Consider the following 21,364-nt stretch of genomic DNA (forward strand, 5'->3'; position numbering starts at 1 on the left):
GGAGCCTCACTAGAGGCTCTTAAACAGTTTTTTTGCATCAGTATTTACTCAGGAAACTGGCATAGTGTATAAGGAAGGAAGGGAAACAAGCAGTAGTTTCATGGAACATATAGAGATTAAAGAGGAGGAGGTGCTTGCTGCCTTACAGCAAATAAAGGTAGATAAATCCCCCGTGCCTGCCATGATATTCCCTCGGACCTTGGGGGAGACGAGTGTAGAAATTGCAGGGGCCCTGGCAGAAATATTTAAAATGTCCTTAGCCACAGGTGAAGTGCCGGAGGATTGGAAGGTAGCTCATGTTGTTCCGTTGTTTAAAAAAGGCTCCAAAAGTAAACCAGGTAATTACAGGCTAGTGAGCCTGACGTCAGTAGTAGGTAAATTATTGGAAGGCATTCTGAGAGATCAGATATATAATTATTTGGACAGCCAAGGGCTGATTAAGGATAGTCAGCATGGCTTTGTGCGTGGTAGGTCGTGTTTAACAAATCTTGTAGAGTTTTTTGAGGAGGTTACCAAGAAAGTAGATGAAGGAAAGGCTGTGAATGTTGTCTACATGGACCCTAAGGCCTTTGACAAAGTCCCACATGGGAGGTTAGTTCAGAAGGTTCAGACACTTGGTAACCATGGAGAGATTGGAAACTGCATTCGAAATTGGTTGTGTGGGAGAAGACAGAGAGTAGTAGTGGATGATTGCTTCTCAGACTGGAGGTCTGTGACTAGTGGTGTGCCTCAGGGATCTGTGCTGGGACCATTGTTGTTTGTTGTCAATATCAATGATCTGGATGATAATGTGGTAAATTGGATCAGCAAGTTTGCTGATGACACTAAGACTGGAGGCGTTGTGGACAGTGAGGAAGGCACTCTTACTTCAGCTTTTTCCAATTTACAGGGTGGCAGCAACCTCACTAATCTGGCTTGGTAGGCGGTGATAGTGGTGGTCAGCACCAACACCCTGCAAAAGAGGACATTCACCCAGTGCCGCAATAGGATGAATGATCTCCTCCGTTCTACCAGGCTGTCACTCTTCTCATCACTTTCAACTCTCAAACCCATCACATATCCACAGGGCCCTCACTCCCTGCTCCACAGACACCTTCATTGACCTCATCCTGTCCATCCTCATCCAACCACTCACCAACCACATATGTGACGCATACTTATCATCTGGCCTGTCAGGCATCCTGCTTGCTCTCTATCTCTATTCACACAGGGCAAGCTGGCACACAACAACAGGGGGAGGTCGCAGACCTTTGGAGGAATGCCTGAAATCAAGGTCCTCAAAGACTTTGAAAACAGAGCCATCCAGCTGGCCAGCGAGGATTTGATCTACTCCTGCGTTGACGGTGAGGTCGGCACTGCTCTATCGAGTGAGGATCCAGCAGTGCAACAGTTTTCAGACAAACATCCTGTGTGTGATGTGTCCTGTTTCACTGCCGTGCACTAATTATCTTCCCTTGCTTCTGGAGGTACATCTGGGAAACAGCTGAGGGAGTCCCCGACCCAAAGCCTCCAATGAAACCCTGAAAAAATCTCTGAAGAGGAATCTGGAGGCACCCTCCTTGAAGACCCATTACAGCGCTCAGCCACACTCTCCACCAGCACAGAGACACACACCTCGGCGAGATCTATCTTTAGAGTAGACTTGGGATCACAATTTGGCAAGCACACTGCACTGTCTGATCTGCAGCAGGCAGCGACAGGAGCTTCCCTGGTGTCTGGCGCTTAGGGGACAGCTGGAGGCCAGAAATTTGCTGAGTCCGAGTCAGATGACCAGCCTCTGGACTTGGTCATGTCACAGTTGCTGGAGCTGCAAAGGCAAGTTCGAGAACACCAGGAAGGGATATCTGCTGCACTTCTCAGATTGCAAGGCATGATGGAGGAGTCCGTCTGTCTTCAGGCTGAGGTGATAGCGCCGGCAAGCCAATGCATCGAGGTCAACATTGGTAGGATGGTGGCCGCCATGGAGACCTTGGTCCAGGATGTCGCTCCTGCACTGCTGCTTGGGTGCAACTCCACCACTGATGCCATAGTTGGCCTTCAACAGTGTGTACGCGAGAAGGATGTAGGGCAGCTTGATCTCACTCCAACTACCCCTTTTCCTGAAGAAGTCAGCCAGGGCCCCTCAGGCACCCATAGGAAGGAGGATCAGCATGTGTAGCCATCCATCCAGGTGATTCCAGGAGTTTACGGCCAATCTAAATCCCCTCTTCTTATGACCTCAGCAGCTCCAGCTCCATAGGCTGAGGAGGGCACCACTGCCACACAGCAGGACCCTGAAAGCAGGCCAGGGCCCCTCCAAGTCTCAGCCCTCCAGAGGACACCCGCCAAAGCCATCACAGACAGAGCGTCACAGTCAGAAGGCTGCCTCCATCTCTGCTGTGGATGGCCGGGGAACACCAAGACGTAGCAGCAGGGTTAGGAAAGTTAAGATGTAGTTGCACAGCATGGGCAGTCACTCATATATACTGTTCGCTATTGTCAAAAAACTCCCAAGAATGTCTCCCTGCCTATGGCTCCTTTTTCTGATGAGCAGTGTTCTTGACATTCAGATGTAAAACCTTTCTGCACAAGATAAAGGCAGGTGTCTCAGTCCAGGGCCTCTCCCCAGTGCTTTCTGCAGCCTTCAGACCAAAGTGATGGTCCGGCCTCTCGCTCCCTGAACAAATTAGTGATGCCTGCATGTTGATGGCGCTTGTCATTGCTGCCAGAATGTTGTGGGCAGGCATCAGAGTTCTCTCATTCTCTCTGTGTGCTCTCAGCACATTTGAGGTGGGGCTGGCCCCATCTCTTCAGCATTGGTGACGACTGACACTGTGCTCCTGAAGGGGTCAGATGCAGAAGGTGGACAAAGCTTCAGATGCTTTTAAAGTTTCATGGCTGCGTCTCCATGATATGACCCTGATCACAGAGCGCAAGCAAGCTGCCCTCAGCCAGACAGAAGTTAGACATTCTCAGAGGCTATGTGAAGATTTATGGAGTGTCTTAAACGTATGTCGTCATCATCCTCCTGCAACTGAGTGCCTAGAGCCTCCACTAGGTCCCCATGACAGGAGCATTCTCACAGAGGGTATATCCATAGCCATAATCCAGACTGGAGTCAAACGTTCATAAATGCAATGTGAGGATCTTATGATGTCTCCTCATTGCATGTTGTCATCATCCTCCATAAATCTAGCAGCTATGAGGGCCACCCGAGCGCACCTGCCTTGTCTGTCCAGTGCGAGGGCCTCATCCCCATCTTTGTCATCTCCGACGACATTCTCACCCTCATCACAGTTGATGTCCTTCTTATCGGAGGAGACCTTCAGCTCCTGCACCACCACCTCAGCCAGCTCCTCTCCCTGTTGCAACCCCAGCTTGTAAAGGGGGCACCAGGCGACGACAATGAAAAACACCCTCTGCGGACTGTATTGTAGGGCTTCGCCAGACGGATCCAGGCACCGGAACCACAATTTCAGTATCCTGATGGTCTGCTGCAGCTGCGGTCTGAGGCTGCCGCATGGGTGTCATCAGCCACGTCCTTGCGGGTAGCCCTTGTCCCTGAGGAGCCTCCCTGCAGCTTCTGTGGATCCTGAAGACTTCGGGGATCTGTGACCGACTGAGGATGTAGGCATCGTGCACACTCCCTGGAAACCATGCACAGACCTGCAAGATGGGCTTGTGGTGGTCACACACCAGCCACACGTTCAGTGAATGGAATCCCTTGCGGTTAACATAGTTGACTGACTGTTGCGGTGGAGACCTGAGCGCCATGTAAGTGCAGTTGATGGTACCCTGCACCTGTGGGAAACCCGAGATATGGGCAAATCTGATCGCTCTTGCATCCTGACTGCCCTGGTCCCGGGCGAAACGCACAAATTTGTGTGCCATCGTGAAGATGGCGTCCGTGACCTCATGGATGCATTTGTGGATGGAGGCTTGTGATATCCCAGAGAAACCAACTGTGGAGCTCTGAAAGGAGCCACTGGCATTGAAATTGAGTGCCACGGTCACTTTCACTGCCATTGGTAGTGGATACTCTCCATGTCCCCGTGGCGACAAATCCCGCAGCAGGTGACAGATGTGACTGATCAGTTCCCTAGACATGCACAGTGTTCGGCGATACTAGTTCTTGGTCATCTGCAGGAATGAAAGACGGTGTCTGGAGACCCTGGGTCCAGCTACCCAGAACGAAAAAACTGTAAAATCTGGGAAATAAGAATACTGGTCCAAACTGGTCTTGTATACTTTAAAATGGAACACCAGTAAAAAGTGGGAAATAAGAGTACTGGTCAGGACTGTTCTTTTTTCCTTCTGGGTAGACGCTGACCAGCGACTGCTGCCTCTAGCTCTTTGGCTGTGTGTGCGGGAGCCCTAGCTACCTCTTCTTCTAGATGGTGCTGCTCCTCCCTCTGCTCAGCCAGACGCCTCATTCGCTCTCTTCTCCATCGTCTTTGAGGCACACACCTTGTTCACCAGGCGCCACAATCCTGATGTACGCCTGCTGCAGAATGAAAGAGAGAGATGCGAGGGTTAACATGGGTGTACTAAGAACCTGTCTTGGTAAAATCTGAAGGCGCCTTAATGCATCATGGAGAGTGCTGACCACCACTTGGATGGCCAGAGATTAGTGCGCTGCCTGGCTGCTCCACCCCACTCCACCCGACCGATTGGTGGCAGCTTTGCCCATTGGACTGCATGCTGTGCTCTCAGCGCAGGCACAGGCATTCTCTTAACATGTGCTACAAGGCTGCACTGTTAGCTTGAACCATGGGGGAGACTGGTCCAAACTGGGATGCTGACATTGCAAGAGGCTGTGAGTGCCTCTACCAGTAACTGCTCCACGGTCAGCTTTAGCAAGGAGATTGTACGACATGGCCAGTCGTCCATGTGGTCGACTAAAATGCTCATTACCTTGCAGTCTGTGCCCAAGGAGTGAAAAGTTCTGGAGCACTTAGTGGCACTCTGATGCTTCTGCGTTGCTTGAGTGGGCAGAGAAGCTAGAGGCCCAACTCTAATCATCAAATGTGGTTGTGCGTGAACTGTCTCAACTGCAGAGGAATGGCCACTTTATACAATGTTTCCCTAATGTGTGGTCACTTCCCTTGCTCACTCCCCCTAGCTCTCACGTGCCTATGTGCTACCTTCAACCGCAGGGCAGCCCTTGCCCCTCCCCCAAGTTTCCTCAACAGCAGGGCAGCCCTTGTCTCCCCCTCCCCAACACCCCAAATCACCTCAACCGCAGCCCTTACACACTCCACCTCCTCTCTCTCTCTCCTCCTCCTCCTCCTCCTCCTCCTCCACCCCCCCCCCCCCCCCCCCCCCCCCCCCCCCCCCCCCCCCCCCCCCCCACCAGAAGGAAATAATTTGTTCCTTACACCCTTGTTTAATACAATGTCAGATCATTAATAGCAGTGGACTAAATGCACATTGAGCCTTTCAGTGGAGCGTTATACTCATTTCAGCTGTTAACATATACGAAACATTCTATATGAGCCAGATTTTAATGAAATCATGGAAATTGAGCCAATTTGTGTTTATTTTCTGAAAATGTTAAATAATTCGCTATATTCAATCACAGTTTTTAACTTTGCACACACATTATTTTTCAGTTACTTATGAGTCTTAATTTTATTTCACTCAGGAATTGGACACGATTTCCTCATTTAGCTGGGACTGAAAAAAATCTCCAGTTAGCCCGACAGATTCAAAAGCAATGGAAGAACTGGGGACTGGATTCAGTTGAATTGGTTCACTATGATGTCCTGTTGTCTTACCCAAACAAAAGCAATCCTAATTACATCTCTATCATTGATGAGAATGGATATCTGGTAAAGTGAAAGACCTTGTATTTAATTTTAGTTTTTACTTAAGTCCATCTGTATTTTTGTTAATTTGAAGTAATACACAAATAGTTTGTATTCCACAATATAATTCAATTACTTTCCATGCTTTTCTTTTCAATGCCCAAATTCTACAATCACAGATTACATTCTGACTTACATTAAGCCTGTTCTCCTAATACCTGTATCTTCAACAGCTTTCATTGGCTCTGTATATCCCCCTTTCATCCACTTCAAAATTCCTTGCAATCATCCATAAGCCTTTCTATATCCTTGCTCCTCTCAATCCCAAGAAACTTGGTTGATGAGAGCAGTGCTGGTTCATCTGACTATTTTATTTTTATTGAAACTGGATCTTCAAACATATTAGCAATCTATTTTTAGGAATAAATTGCTGTCCATATAAAAACACTCCAACTTCTCCACAACAGGGGGAAAATCCTGCCCAAAAGTTTTGAAGTGCGGGCGCAAGCGCTGTGTGTGTGTGTGTGTGTGTGTGTGTGTGTGTGTGTGTGTGTGTGTGTGTGTGTGTGTGGGGGGGGGGGGGGGGGGGGGGGGGGGTGGTGAGAGTCCCTAAACCCGAGAGTCCGGTCTTTCACGCATGAGCACTAAAGAGCGCACTCATCTCCCAGAAGCTAAGTGCTGCCTCAGGGAGATTCTCCACTGTACAAATTATTAAAAATAGAAAAAAAACCCCTGACATGTCCCCTCATGTGGACATGTCCATAACTTTTTAAAAAAAAACTTTAATTTTTTAAAACCTACGTGAAACCTCATCCCACCTGTGGATGAAGTTTCAAGCCTTTTCTGAAGCCTGCCACCCGGCCTGCCCGCCAATCTTAAGGTTGGACAGGCAGATCCATTAATTATTTTAATGTCTCTGTCAATGGCTTCAATTGGAGTTCAGCCCAATGTCATCGTGCGTCATCCCCCGCTCGCCGATGGGAAAATCCTGCCCTTTTGTATTCATTCCCATCTTTTTAAATGTTTCCTTGGCATGATTTGAAATTTATATAAAATTTGAATTTATGTCCAAGCACATGCAAATGAGCCTCAAGCCAATGGTTGGATCTACCAGCAGTTTTCCATGATGTCAGACTGCTATCATGTGTAGTGTGTCACTATTTGAAACTGCTTGGTGTGTGCCAGCACGGGGTTAATAAGTTATGCTTTTTAATAAATGTCACCTCTGCTAGAGTACTTACTGGAGTTCACACGAGTGCAATGTAACCCTTGACTCCCTTACTGATTAAAAATCTTTCAATCTCTCTCTTGAATATACTTAATGACCCAGCTTCTACAGACCGCTGCATTAAAGAATTCCACAGATTAACTACCCTCTGAGAGAAGAAATTCCTCCTCTTCTCTGTTTTAAATGTGCAACCCCCTTACTCTGAGATTATGCCCTCTGGCCCTAGACTCTCCCACTAGGGGAAATAATCTTTCAGCATCCACCCTGTCAAGCCCCCTAAGGATCTTAAATGGTTCAATAAGGTTGCCTTTCATTCTTCTAAACTCCAATGAGTACAGGCCTAACCTACTGAACTTCTCTTAAGAAAATCCCTCCATAGTTGGGATCAGCCTGGTAAGCTTTCTCTGAACTGCGTCCAAAGTCAGTAAATCTTTCATTAGATAAGGGGACCAAGACTCTTCATAGTATTCTAGGCATTGTCTAACTAGTGTCTTGCAAGACTTCCCTATTTTTGTACTCCATTCTCTTTGCAATAAAGGCCAACATGCCATTTGCCTTCCCTATTACCTGTTGAACTTGTATGCTAGTCTTTTGGGATTCATGCATGAGGACTCCCAAATCTTTCTGTTGCAGCCTTCTGTAATCTTTATCTAATTAAATAATATTCAGTGCCTCTTCTTCCTGCCAAAATATATAATCTCACATTTTCCCACATTATATTCCATCTGACACTTTTTTGCCCACTTGCTTTAACCTGTCTATATCCCTCTGTAGACTCTTTGTGTCATTCTCACCACTTGCCTTCCCACCTATTTTTTCTATCATCTGCAAATTTGGTGATAGTACATTCACTTCCCTCATCTAAATCATTAATATATATTGTAAATAATTGAGGCCCCAGCACTGATCCCTGTGGCACTCCACTAGTTACAGGTTGCCATCCTGAAAATGCCACCCTTATCCCAGCATGCTGTCTTCTATTAGTTAGCCTCTATCCATGCTAATATGCTACCCGCAACACCATGGGCTCTTATTAGTTAGCCAATCCTCTATCCATGCTAAGATACTATCCACAACACCATGGGCTCTTATTAAGTAGCCTTATGTGTGGTACCTTATCGAATGCCTTTTGGAAATCCAAATATATTACATCTACTGGCTCCCCTGCCGGTTACTCTCCTCAAATAATTCCAATAAATTTGTCAGACATGATTTCCCCTTCATGAAGCCATGCTGACTCTGCTTGATTAGATGATGTAATTCTAAATGCTCTGCTACTACATCCTTTATAATAGACTCGAACATTTTCCCAATGACAGATGTTCAGCTAACTGGCCTATTTTTGTCCTGTTTTTGTCTCCTGCCCCTTTTGAATAAGGGTGTTACATTGGCAGTTTTCCAATTCTCTGGGGTTTTCCAGAATCTAAGGATTCTTGGAAGATTACTGCCAGTGCATTCACTATCTCTATAGCTACTTCCTTTAATATCCTAGGATGCAACCCATCAGGTCCAGGGGACTTATCGGCCTTTAGCCCCATTAGTTTCCCTAGTACTTTTTCTCTATTGATAGTCATTGTATTTATTTTCTCCACCTCTTTTGCCCCTTGATTATTTAGTATTGGAATGTTATTAGTATCTTGAAGACTGAAGCAAATTATTTATTCAATTCCTCTGCCATTTCCTGGTTCCCCATTATTATTGCCCCTGCCTCATTCTGTAAGGGGCCTATATTCACTTTGGTGTCTCTCTTCCTTTTTTATATATTTAAATAAGCTCTTACTGTCTGTTTTTATATTACTTGCTAGTTTACCCTCAAAGTTTATTTTCTCCCTCTATTATTTTCTTGGTCATCTTTTGTTGTTTTTTTTAAACTTTTCCAAACCTCTGGCTTACCATTAACCTTTGTCACATTGTATGTCTTTTCTTTCAATTTGCTACTATTCTTAACTTCCTTGATTATCCATGGTTGTTTTATCCTCTTCCTTGAATCCTTCTTCCTCACTGGGATGTATCTTTCTTCCAAGTTATGAACTATTTTCTTAAACGCCTGACATTGTTCATCAACTGTTTCTTCTGCTAAAATCCTATTCCAGTCCACTCCAGCCAACTCTGCCCTCATTCCTTTCTTATTGCCCTTATTTAAGTTTAGCACAGTTGTTTCCGACCCAAGTCGGAAGGCTGAACTGAATCTAAATTCTGCTACATTATGGTAACTGTTTCTTAGGGCATCTTTTACTCTGAGATAATTTATTAAGCCTGCCTCATTTCACATTACCAGATCCAAAATAGCCTGATCCCTGGTTGGATCCACAACATATTATTCTAGGAAACTGTCCTGAATACACTCTATGAATTCTTGATCGTGGCTACCTCTGCCAGTTTGATTTTCCCAATCTACTTGAAGATTAAAGTCAACCATAATGAATATACTGCCTTTTTACATGCCCTCATTATCTCCTGATTTATTCTGTCCTATAGTATAGCTACTGTTTGGGGGGCCTACAGACTACTCCCACCAGTGTCTTCTTCCCCTTGTTATTTCCTACCTCCACCCATTTGGATTCTACATCTTTCGATCCAAGATCCTTTCTTGCTTTCATTCTTATTCCATCTCACAGTAATAAAGCTGCCCCACCACCTTTTATTTCATGCCTGTCCTTTTAAAAAGTCACATACCCCCAAATATTTAGTTCCCAGCTTTGATCTCCTTGTAACCACATCTCTGTAATGGCTATAAGATCATACCCGTTAACCTCTATTTGTGCTGTTAATTCATTTATTTTGTTCCAAAAGCTGTGTGCATTTAAGTAAAGAGCAATTAATTTTGCCTTTTTTTTTATCATTTTTCCCCCTTTGACCCTATTTGCTGCTGTTTTTTTATGTTTGTACTCTCTGTCCCTTCCTGTCACACTCTGGGTATCATTACTCAAATAGCTGCCCTGCAAGGGATCTAAGGCCCTATCATATGACAAATGAAGTTCACAGTCTCCCTGTAGGGGCAAAGCCTCCTTCAGATTTGCACCTTGGACATATTGAGGTAGCTGCATCGCTGTCTGTAAACCCTGGTAGCAAGATAGGGGTATCTTCTGTGCCCCCTTCTGCCTTGGGCTACCTGCTGGCCCTGTGTCCCTTATGCTAGCACCTCTCCTCCCTAAGGTCACTCCCCTGGAAGCTGCATTAGGACACCTGGCCTCCTCTCCCTTCTGCCCCTCCCTTCCTCCTCAGAGGAGGTATGTCCAACGCAGATCACAATTCCTATTACCACTGTAATGGAAGGTTCCTGATACCTGCAAGGGTGCACACGGTCAAAATCCTCTGGGGCCTTGGAGACACCAGTGAGTCTTGAAATGCTAAGAATGAAACTCAGAACAGAGATGAAGCTGTCAAGTTCAAAAAAGCAACCAGCAGCAAACTATCTCCTAAACTCCTCACTACTCATACTGGCAATGCTGCTAACCCTTTTTTGCAAAATGTGGGCTGCCTGTTTTGCCAGTGCAACGAGTGCGAAATTGCACGGGCAACGTAAAATCTGGATCAGTTGGCTTTTTAATGTCCTTAGGTGGCCTTTTAATTGATGACGGGCAGGGCTCCAATGCCCACACGCACCTGCTGACCTGAAGATTGTGCGTGTGTAGGATGGCGTCGGGATGCTTGCCTGACTCCATCTTGCACTATTTTATGCCTGACCTGGGCGATACTCCAGGAACAACGTAAGCGCTGGAATGAAGAGGGCATTCTTGGGCTAATCCCAAAGGATGGAATCTGAGAGAGATGTGCACACGTAGGACCTGAGTCCATTGCAGCGCTTTCCAATATAATATATTAGCGGACTCATCTGGTAATGTTTGTAAATAACCCTCCTGTAAACGGAGCTGGGTTAATTAATTGCTTCCAGTGAACTCATCACAGGAGCCAGGGTGAGATTCTGCAGAGCAGCAAAAGGCCTCCGGCAATGTTGCTTTATGAATTCCAGATCAGGTTTCCGTTCTGCACTTCTTTATCTAAAGTCACGTGCCAACAGAAAACATGGGCAGGATTTTTACCTTGTTGGGCAGACACGGTGGGCTGGCGGGCTTGGGTGGCTGTGAAACCGACTGCTGCCCATGATCGGGCCCCTACCGCGATTTCATGTTGGCTGGCAATTAAAAGCCAGCCAGCATGAGTTAAGCGCTGAAATACTCAGTGATGCCTTGGTGGGGGGGGGGGGGGGGGGGGGGGGGGGGCCAGAAAGGCGAGCACGGAAGTCAGCGCATGCCAGGGAGTGCGCTCAGTGAAAGCTCTCTGAAGGCACAGAGCTGTCTCAGGGAGCTGAAGATTTTTAACATTAAAAATAAACTATTGAAAAATAAGGAAATCATGTCACATGAGCAGGGACATGTTAAAAACGAGTTTTAAAAGTTTTAATTTTTTTAATCAATGGTTGAAACCTTATCCCGCCCGTGGATGAGGTTTTGCAAAAAATGCAAAGGCCGCTTGGCTCATTCGCTTGTCCGCCAACTGTAAAGTTAGATGGGCAGGGAAAAACTCAATTCAATTAATTAATTAATGGGCTTAACAGCCCTCTTAGTTGCCAACAGGCATGTTGCCAACTCCTGCATGCCCAACGCCCAAAATATCGCACAAGTGCGCAATGGCAACGGGACGCTCGCCTGACATCATTGCGCACTATTTTTCTCCCATTTGGGTTGGGTGCGCACCCCCACGATGAGGGAAATATTCTGCCCCATGTGACAATGCCTCCAAACTAATAGCAGGCAATCCAAAATCTTGGAAAATCCAAAATCCAGCATGGTCTTGGTCCCAAGGATGCTGGATTTTGGACATTGGATCTGTATTGGATTAAAGGAAGAGACTTACTACATTTTTTTGGAAACATTAAAAGCTTGAAGATTGGGAGGATTTTGAATTTTCAGAGCTCATGATCCACATTCTCTCAGGCTTTATGAGAAAGAGGTGGCTAATAAGGTAGCGGATGCATTGACGTTGATCTTCCAGAATCCCCTAGATTGTAGAATGGTTTTTTATAGATTGGAAGGGAGCAAATGTATCAAGAAAGAACAAAGAACTTGTATTTGTAGAATGGCTTTTACATCCTCAAAGCCCCAAAACACCTCATAGTTAATTACATTTGATGTGTTATGCAGGCACACATGGCCACTAATTTGCACATAGCAAAGCTTTGCAAACAGCAATGCAACAAATGGAGAGTTAATCTGTTTTGATGATGATTGAGTGATTCAATGTTGTCCGAACTCCAGGAGAGCTACTCTTCTTTGAATAGCGCATGGGTTGTTTTGGGCAATGAACAGATATCAATTTGATGTCTTATCACAGAATCATAGAATTGCTACAGCACCAAAAGAGGCCATTTGGCCCATCTTGTCCATGTTGGCTCTCCCTAGGAGAAAATTACCTAGTGCCACTTGTTTCATACACCACGCTGCTAGTATATCTTGTCTAGAGAGACCGTAGGCTGACTGGGGTAGTTACTGCAAACTGGTTTATTTACATTGTGTACAATATATACAAGGGTTAATGAGTAGGTATATCTCTCCTGGGTGCTCGATCTGCTGCACAGAATCTCTAGCATATGACTGCTGATGTCACTTACTTTATGGTCTACATCATCTGTTGCCATAATTACTCTACTGACCTATTACATTACACCACTCCCCTGTCCTCTTCTCAATCCTGTATATTCTTCCTTTTCAATCAGGTCACCTCTTAGTGGACACAAGCCTAGCCTGTCCAACCTTTCCTCAAGACAACCTGCCCAATCCTGGTAAAAGTCTATTCCTGGTATTAGTCTAGTAAACCTTCTATGAACTGCTTTTACCGAATTTATACCCTACCTTTAAATAAAGAGACCTATACTGTACACAGTACTCCAGATATGGCCTCACCAGTGGTCTGTGCAACTGAAGCATAACCTCCCTACTTATGTATTCAATTCCCCTTGCAATAAATGGTAACATTCTATTAGCTTACGTAATTACTTGCTATACCTGCATGTTAGCCTTTTGTGATTCAGGCACTAGGACACCCAGATCGCTCTGAATCTGAGTTCTGCAATCTCTCACCATTTAGCTAACGTGCTTCTTTTTTTATTCTTCCTGCCAAAATGGACAATTTCTCATTTGCCCACATTATACTCCATTTGCCAGATTTTTGCCCACTCACTTAACCTATCTGTGTCCCTTTGTAGCCTCCTTATGTTCTTTTCACAGCTCACCAACCTACCTAGCTATGTGTCATCAACAAATTTACCTTCAGCCCTTTCATCCAAGTCATTTATGTAAATTGTAAAAAGTTGAGGCCCTGGCACTGATCACCTTGGCACTCCACTCTTTACATCCTGCCAACCAGAAAAAGACCCACTTATGCTAACTGTTTTCTGTGAGCCAGCCATACCAGTACGTTACCCCATGAGCTTTTATATTCTGCAATATCCTTTGATGCGGTACCTTATCAAATGCCTTTTGGAAATCTAAGTACAGTATATTCACCGGTTCCACTTTATCCACGCACATGTGATTCTTTCAAAGAACTCCAATAAATTGGTTAAACATGATTTCCCTTTTACAAAACCATGTTGATTCTGCCTGATTGCTGTGTTTTTCTAAGTGCCCTGCTATAACATCTTTAATAATAGCTTCCTACATTTTCCCTAACTTTCGCACGGCAGGTGTGCACCCATCCCAACCGAGCATAAAATGATGCATGTTGACGTCAGGAGAGTGTCCCGACTTCAGCTCGCTCTTGCCCAGCTTGCACTCCTCGCCCCCACCCACACAGGCAGTGGTGAGTACTGCCACTTGGGTTTCACACATAATTGCCTTCTGGACTCAATCGCAGGCGGCGGTCAGCTTCCTGACCACCCCTGCTGATTCCGCATGCCATGGGCAAAATTCTGACTCCTATTACAGGCGTTAAGCTAATTGGCCTGCAGTTTCCTGCTGTCTGTCTCTCTCCCTTTTTGAATAATAGAGTTACATTGGCTAATTTCCAATTTAATAGAACCTTTCCCCTAAATTTGTGGAATTTCAGAAAATTAAAACCAATGCATCACCTATTTCATTAGCTACTTCTTTTAAGAACCTGGCATGAACTCCATTAGGACCCAAGGATTTGTCAGCCCACAGCTCCAAGAATATGCTCAATACCACTTCCCTGGTGATTGTAATTTTCCTGAGATCTTCCCTCCCTTCCATTTCCCAATTTACAGCTATTTCAGGGATGTACTTGTATCCTCTATAATGAAGACTGTGTTATGCTACGGCAGGCAGTATTTGCCAGGCTGACCAAATCCACAAGGGAAACTTGGCCACACTATCACAATGATTTTGCAATTTGCAGTTATTATGAGGAGATTTGTGCTCTGAATTTATAAATAATGAGCCATTAACACACTGAGATTTTAAAAGTAAAACATTTATTAACAAAAGAAAAGAGTAAAACACATACACAAAATTACAGTTATACAGTTACTTAATATTACAACAATTCTCAAAATTCCTAATCAATCAGACTCCAACTACATATCCACTTTAAGGCAACAGTCCAAAATAGATCTTAAATTTATAATGCCATTCTAGCAAGATTACCACAACAGTCGACAATGGAATTCCAAAGGCTTTTAACACAACTTTGGCTAGTGAAACAGCAGACTTCTGCAAAGTGATTAGAGGCTTTTCCCCAAGTCTGTTTCACATGGTGTACCTTTCAGATCTTACACCCGGCCACACACCCACAGTCTTCCAATCCTTCTTTATTTTCCCTTCTTTAATCTATAAATCCCATTGTTGTCCCATGTCTTTTTTACTTTCCCATAATATAAAAATATTTTATGTTGTCACCAAGGTCAGCACTTTTGGGAAAAATCAACATAATAACCCACCTTATTTATCTTGTTAGTTGTAAACATCCTACCATGTCTCTTTGAAAACCAAACACCTACCCACTTAAAATACAAATTTCATTCACACCCTCTCTGCTGACTGTACCCTAGTTCATTCATTCACAGCTCACATGCCCTTTTACACCTAGCTTTTTTGATAATTTCAACCATGCAGTCTATCTGACTCTAATTAAATCAGCCACACAGAACCATCCACACCCATCCACACACAAACAAAAGCCTAATTTACAATACCCAACAATAATAATATGAAAAATATGATAGTTTCATGACACCTCCATCCTTATGGAAAAAAGAACCATCATAATTTTAAAAGATGGCTTCATTTTCTCAATCCATCTTTCATTACTTGCTATACTTTGCTATATATGCAAACTATTACATTACTAGGTGCATGCATTAACATAATATGTGCACATCCTTTGTATCAGTAGAGGTCATTTCAGTCCAGAGTCCATGTTTTAAAATGCCCAATCTCCTTTAAACTTTAAACTGTTGACAATGCAACCAAAATTAAATTTTCTCGTCCAGTCACATGTTTAACCTGTAAATTAGATGATTGCAGTAATAAACTCCATCTGAACAGTCTTGTACTTTGGTCTCAAAATCTGTCCAGATATTTTAAACGATTGTGGTGTTTAAAAACAATTGTTCTGATGAATTGCTTGCAACATAAGCCTCAAAATGCAGCAACACTAACAGCAGGCCTAGAGCCTCTTTGTCGATGGTTTGGTTTTTTCCTCTGACGTACATTCAAGTTCCATGAAAATGATCCTATCAGCTTCTCAATTCCAATTTCTTCATCTTGCAATGACACAGCATCAATGCCCAAATCACTTGCATCCACCGCCAACTTAAATTGCTTGGCATGATTAGGCGCTGGCAAAACTTGTGTTGTAGTCAACACAGTTTTTAAACTGTCAAATGCATCCTGAAACTCCTGTGTCCATTGAAACTTTTTGTTCTTTTTTACTAGTTCAGTCAATGGAGCAACCACACTGCTAAAATTTGGTGCAAACTTCCAATAAAATCCACTCATGTCCAGAAATCTCAAGACTTCATGTTTTTTTGTAGGCACTGGGGAATTAACAATGGCTTTTACTTTCACATCCATTGGAGCTATCTGACCATGTCCAACAGTATGGTCTAGATATGTAACTTGCGCTTTTGCAAATTCACTCTTAGCCAAGTTCACCATCAAATTAGCTTCTTCCAGTCAATCAAGTAGCTCCTTCAGGTGTCGTAAATACTCCTCCCACATTTGACTGAAAACCAAGTCATCAATATAAACAGCACAATTGCTCAGCCCTGCAATTACTGTTTGTCAGTCTTTGAATTCTTCGTACCATATGGCATAACTTTAAACTGATGTAGTCCATCTGGTGGGGCAAAAGCTGATATCTCGTGCTCTCTCTGATTATGTTACTTGCCAATATCCTCTCGGCAAGTCAATCTTTGTGATAAACTCTGATTGTCCCGCTTTCTTGATACAACCTTCCAACCATGGAATAGGATAAGAATCCGCTTTTGTCACTGCGTTTACTTTTCAATAATCCACAGTCTTTGTGTTCCATCTGACTTCGGTACCATCACAAATGGTGAACTCCAGTTACTGCAACTAGACTCTGTAATGCCATTCTGAAGCATGAATTCAATTTCTTTCCGTACTTGAGATAATTTTACTGGATTTAATCTTTAAGGATTTTGCCTTATGGAAACTGAATCAGTCACATCTACATCATGGGCAGAATTTTATGCCTCATGGTGGGCACGCGCCTGACCCGATTGGGCATAAAATCACACGAGAAGACGTTGGGCGAGCATCCCAACGTCATCCTGCACTCACGCAATATTTTGCTTGGCTGGTGTACGCAAAAGTCGGAAGCTCGCTCGCCGGCAATTAAGAAGGCAATTAAGCCCGTTTACAGTGCAATTGACTCCAATTTTTCCTTGTTCATCCAACCTTATGGGCCAGGTGGCCTTTGCATTTTTCATCAAACCTCATCCAAGGGCAGGATGAAACTTCTGTGATGAAATAAAATAAAAATAAATTCCTGTGAACAGCATTTTTATCAGCTATATTTTCAGGTGATTGATTATGATGCATGGACACTTTGTTTCAGCTTTTAAGATCTTTACTTTAGCTTTTTCAGGTCTCCAGCTCCTTGAGGCAACTGTTTGCCTTCAGGGCGCATTCTCGCAGCGCTCACCCGTGCCCGCGGTAAAGTCATCGCCCGCCCACTTCCCACCTCCACCTTGGCAGTGCTGAGTATTTCAGCACGCATTTCACGTTAGCTGGCCATTAATTGACGAGCCAGCACGAAATCGCGGTCAGGGGCTGTTCACGGTCGGTGGCCCATTCCCTGACTGCCCTGGGCCCGCCGATCAGGTATGCCTGCCAAGGATAAAATTCAGGACCGTGTGTAGCTAAATTTGTCTCCCCCAGCTTACTCTCTCAAATAGCTTTGTGTGACTGCAATAGCTTTTCCAAATCGCTTTGACACGAGTGGAAGGTAACTCAATATTACATTTAAATTTTCAAGCACCCCCTTATTATCCAATTTGATTAGAGGAAGATCAATTTTCAGAATCCTTCATTTCTACTTCTTTCTCCTTAGCTACCACTAATACCTCCTTTTGGTTATCTTTCCTGTAAACTTTTTAAGTATATTTACATGACAAACCCTCTGCTTACTTCTTCTATCTGGCATACTTATTAAATAATTTACTTCATTCAATTTCTTTTCAATCCTGTAAGGCCCACTAAATCTTGCCTTTAATGATTCGGCTAACACTGGTAAGAAAACTAACACCTTTTCCCCAGCAACAAAACTGAGCTTTGGCCCTCTTATCTGCCCTTGCCTTCGTCTCCTGCTGTGATATCTTTAAATGTTCCTTAGCTAACTCATATGCACTGTTCAACCTTTCTCCAATGTTTGTCACGTTAATCCAGGAGAGTAGTTTCTGAACTCTAACCCACTAACTTCTCCTGAATCTATTTAAGCGGTCTCCTCACTTCGTGACCACAGACTAATTCAAAAGGATTAAATCCTGTTGATTCATTAGTAGCATCCCTAATAGCAAATAACAAGAATGGAATCCCCCGATACCAATCCTGTGGAGAGTCTTGACTATATGCTGTCATCGTGGTTTTTAAAGTTTGATGCTATCTCTCTAAAGCACCTTGTGATTCAGGATGATGAGCTGACAACTGAAAATGCTTTATCCTTAGGCTGTTCATTACTTCCCTAAACAGCTGTGACATGAAATTTGAACCCTGATCCGACTGTATTTCTTTCGGTAACTCATATCTTGTAAAAAAAAAAATGTAGTCAATTCCACAACAATTCTCTTTGCTGTAATATGTCATAACAGTATTGCTCCCGGAAACCCTGTAGACACTTCCATAATTGTCAGCAAGTACTGATTTCCACTTCTAGGCTTAGGGAAGTGTCATACACAATCAATCAGGACCCTCGTAAGTGGTTCCTCAAATGCTTGAATCAGAATCAAAGGTGCTGGTTCATTCACTGTTTGAGGCTTTCCTGTCGCCTGACATGTGTGACATGATCTCCAGAATTTGACTACATCATTATGCAGTCCAGGCCAGTAAAAATATTTTTTGTATTTTTGGCTGCGTTTTCTCAATTCTTAAATGTCCTGCTATTGGGATTTCATGAACTTGTCTCAATATTTCATTTCTGTTTCTAGATAATATAACTTTTTGATGTACTACCTCCTCTTTCTTATCTGCTGAAACATGAGACGGCCCCCACTTGCTCATTAATACATTACCTTTAATGAATATATTCTGCCTCTGCTTCTGAATAAGCTGTCTGATATGACTTCTTTATTTGTGGATCCCTCTAATGTAACTCTACCAATTTAACTGAACTAAGCACTTCCACCTCAATCTCTTCAACCTTCTCTTCCTGCACTATCTTTTTCAAAAACAGATCCAGCTAATTGAATGGAAGCATCTTTTCCCTGTCTTTTAAATTCCTCCGCTTCCTGTTTCAAGCCATGAATTTGTGATCTCATTATAACACAATCGGGAAACAATCCAGGATGTTCTTTCTGCAACATCTCTGTTGAATGCACCTCCACAGGCTGCTCGACTACAATAGGCATCACCAACATCTGTGACCCAACAATACCATTACCTAAGACAAATTGAACTCCTGCAATTGGCAATCTTTCCACTACTCCAACAATCACCTTACCTGTTTTCATTTTACTTTTTAAATTTACCTTGCACAATGGAATAGGTTTAACATCTCCATGAATTCCACTTATTACCACTCTGTCCTGCAATACTCCCTCTGGAAAACAAATGGCACTATCCCATAACATTAAGCATTGACCAGCCACTGTATCTCTTAAAACTTTAACATATTTGCCTGCTCCACCTAGCACACATGGAAAGACTTTCCTTTCACACACAAAGGCCTGACTTTTTAGTTTGGCAGGCGGGCACGATTGGCGGTCCTGGGATTTGCTGGGAAATGGACCATCGACCGTGATTGGCCCCCTGCCGCGATTTCATACTGGCTGGCCAATTAATGGCCAGCCAGCATGAAATGCATGCTGAGAAGCTCAGTAGTGCTGGGATGGGGGCAGGCAGAGGGCAGGCACTGATGTCAATGCGGGCATGTGCCAGCACTGAGATAAAGCTCCCAGAAGGCAGAAAGCTGCCTCAGGGAGCTGAAGACCTGTAAAATCAAAAATAAAAGGTTTCAGCAACTGAAAGAAAGCATCCAAGCATCATAATAGATCACCTGAAAATTTAGCTAATGATAATGCTGTCCACAGAAATTTATATATATTTTACTTCATCACAGAAACCTCATCCTACCTGTGGATGAGGTTTCATGAAAAATGCAAAGGCTATCTGGCCAATTCACTCGCCCGCCAACCATAAGGTTGGGTGAAACATGAAAAATCGGAGTCAATTGCTCCATTAGTGGGCTTAATTGCCCTCTTAATTGTCGGCGGCCGCGCTTCCAACTTTTGCACGTGGTCCACCGACTGAAATATTGCGCGAGCACGGGATGACATCAGGATGCTTGCCCAACGTCATCTTGTGGGATTTCACGCTGGAACGTGCCAGGCACCCGCCCAGCTGCCGAGCTAAAAATTCTGCCCAAAATCTTTAAACATTTTGGTAACCTGTCCTTCAGAACTCCCTTGGGTAAATTGTGAACACATTCCCCCTTCTTTGCCTACCACTGATTCTTCCTGCTTCACCTGTACACAAACCACTGGTTTTTCCTGCTTCTGGATCTCAAAACCCACAGTACTCTTATTTCCAGAACCTTTCTGTGCTCTAACAACTGCAGTAGGTTTTCCCTGTAATCTCCAACATATTGACTTTGTGTGCCCCACCTTATTACAATGAAAACACCTAAGCTTTCCAGTGTCACTTCTACCCTCAGCACATTCCATTACAGTCTGAGGAGAAACTTCCTAAATATTTTCCAACTGCTCCTTCTCTCCTTTGCCTAACCACCTTCCCGTCACCTTCCCACTTTCTATCCTTCTCGGATTTAAAAGGGTGATGAAAAAAATTCAATCAATTAACTAACTCACAATCATCAGTTATCTTTGCTGCTTGCCTAGCTGGTTTGACCCTCTGTTCCACCACATGAATTCTAACTACTAAAGGAATTGAATCTTTAAATACTTCCAAAATAATTACTTCTCTATGAGCTGCATATGCAGCTCTACTTTTAATGCCTGTATCCACCAGTCAAAATTACTTTGTTTTACTCTCTCAAACTCAATATAAGTCTGACCAGGCTGTTTCCTTATATTCCTAAATTTCTGCCTCTACACCTCAGGAACCAACTCATATGCACTCAAAATAGCCTTTTTTACTGCCACAGCAATGCTTATACTCCAACCTAGATTGTCCAACCAGATTTCTTGTGGCCATTCCATCTGTTTAGTTATCTTCTCAAACGATATAAAGAATGCCTCTACATCCCTTTCCTCAGACTTCGGAAGTGCCTGCACCATTTTAAACATCTCCCCACTGGGTTTTAAATTAAAAGTAGTTGTTTCCATATCAGAACCTTCCTCAGCATCTGAGATCTCTTTTTAAAGGTCCAGCTTTTTAAGCTGATATTCTCTTTCTCTTTCATTTTCTCTTTCTTCCATTGCTAATTTCTTCATTTCCAATTCCCTTTCCTGTTTTCTTTCTCTCTCTCCCGCATTTTTGCTTGCCTCCTTTTAAATGCTTTCTCTCTTCCATTCTCTCTCTCTTTCACCTCCAGTTCAATTTTTTTCATTTGCAACTGAAGTCTCATTACCTCCGGCTGTGACTCACTCACTTCAGAGGAAATATTCCCCCCACTGGGGGGGTTGTGCGGAGGTGGGTGTGAACCCAATTGGGTTCACGTCGCCATTTTACGTGGGCGGGCCATCGTGACA

General features: G+C 43.8%; 1 protein-coding gene across 1 annotated transcript in view; it reads left to right on the forward strand.

Annotated features, from left to right (window-relative positions):
* naalad2 (N-acetylated alpha-linked acidic dipeptidase 2) overlaps positions 1–21,364 on the forward strand; it is a 485,356-nt gene that overhangs the window by 33,169 nt on the left and 430,823 nt on the right. Inside the window, exon 3 of the mRNA XM_041199157.1 lies at positions 5,624–5,810. Within this exon, the coding sequence (XP_041055091.1) occupies positions 5,624–5,810 (187 nt within the window). The remainder of the gene's footprint in view (positions 1–5,623; positions 5,811–21,364) is intronic.

This window comes from Carcharodon carcharias, chromosome 11 (assembly GCF_017639515.1).
Source record: "Carcharodon carcharias isolate sCarCar2 chromosome 11, sCarCar2.pri, whole genome shotgun sequence".
Lineage (NCBI taxonomy): Eukaryota > Metazoa > Chordata > Chondrichthyes > Lamniformes > Lamnidae > Carcharodon > Carcharodon carcharias.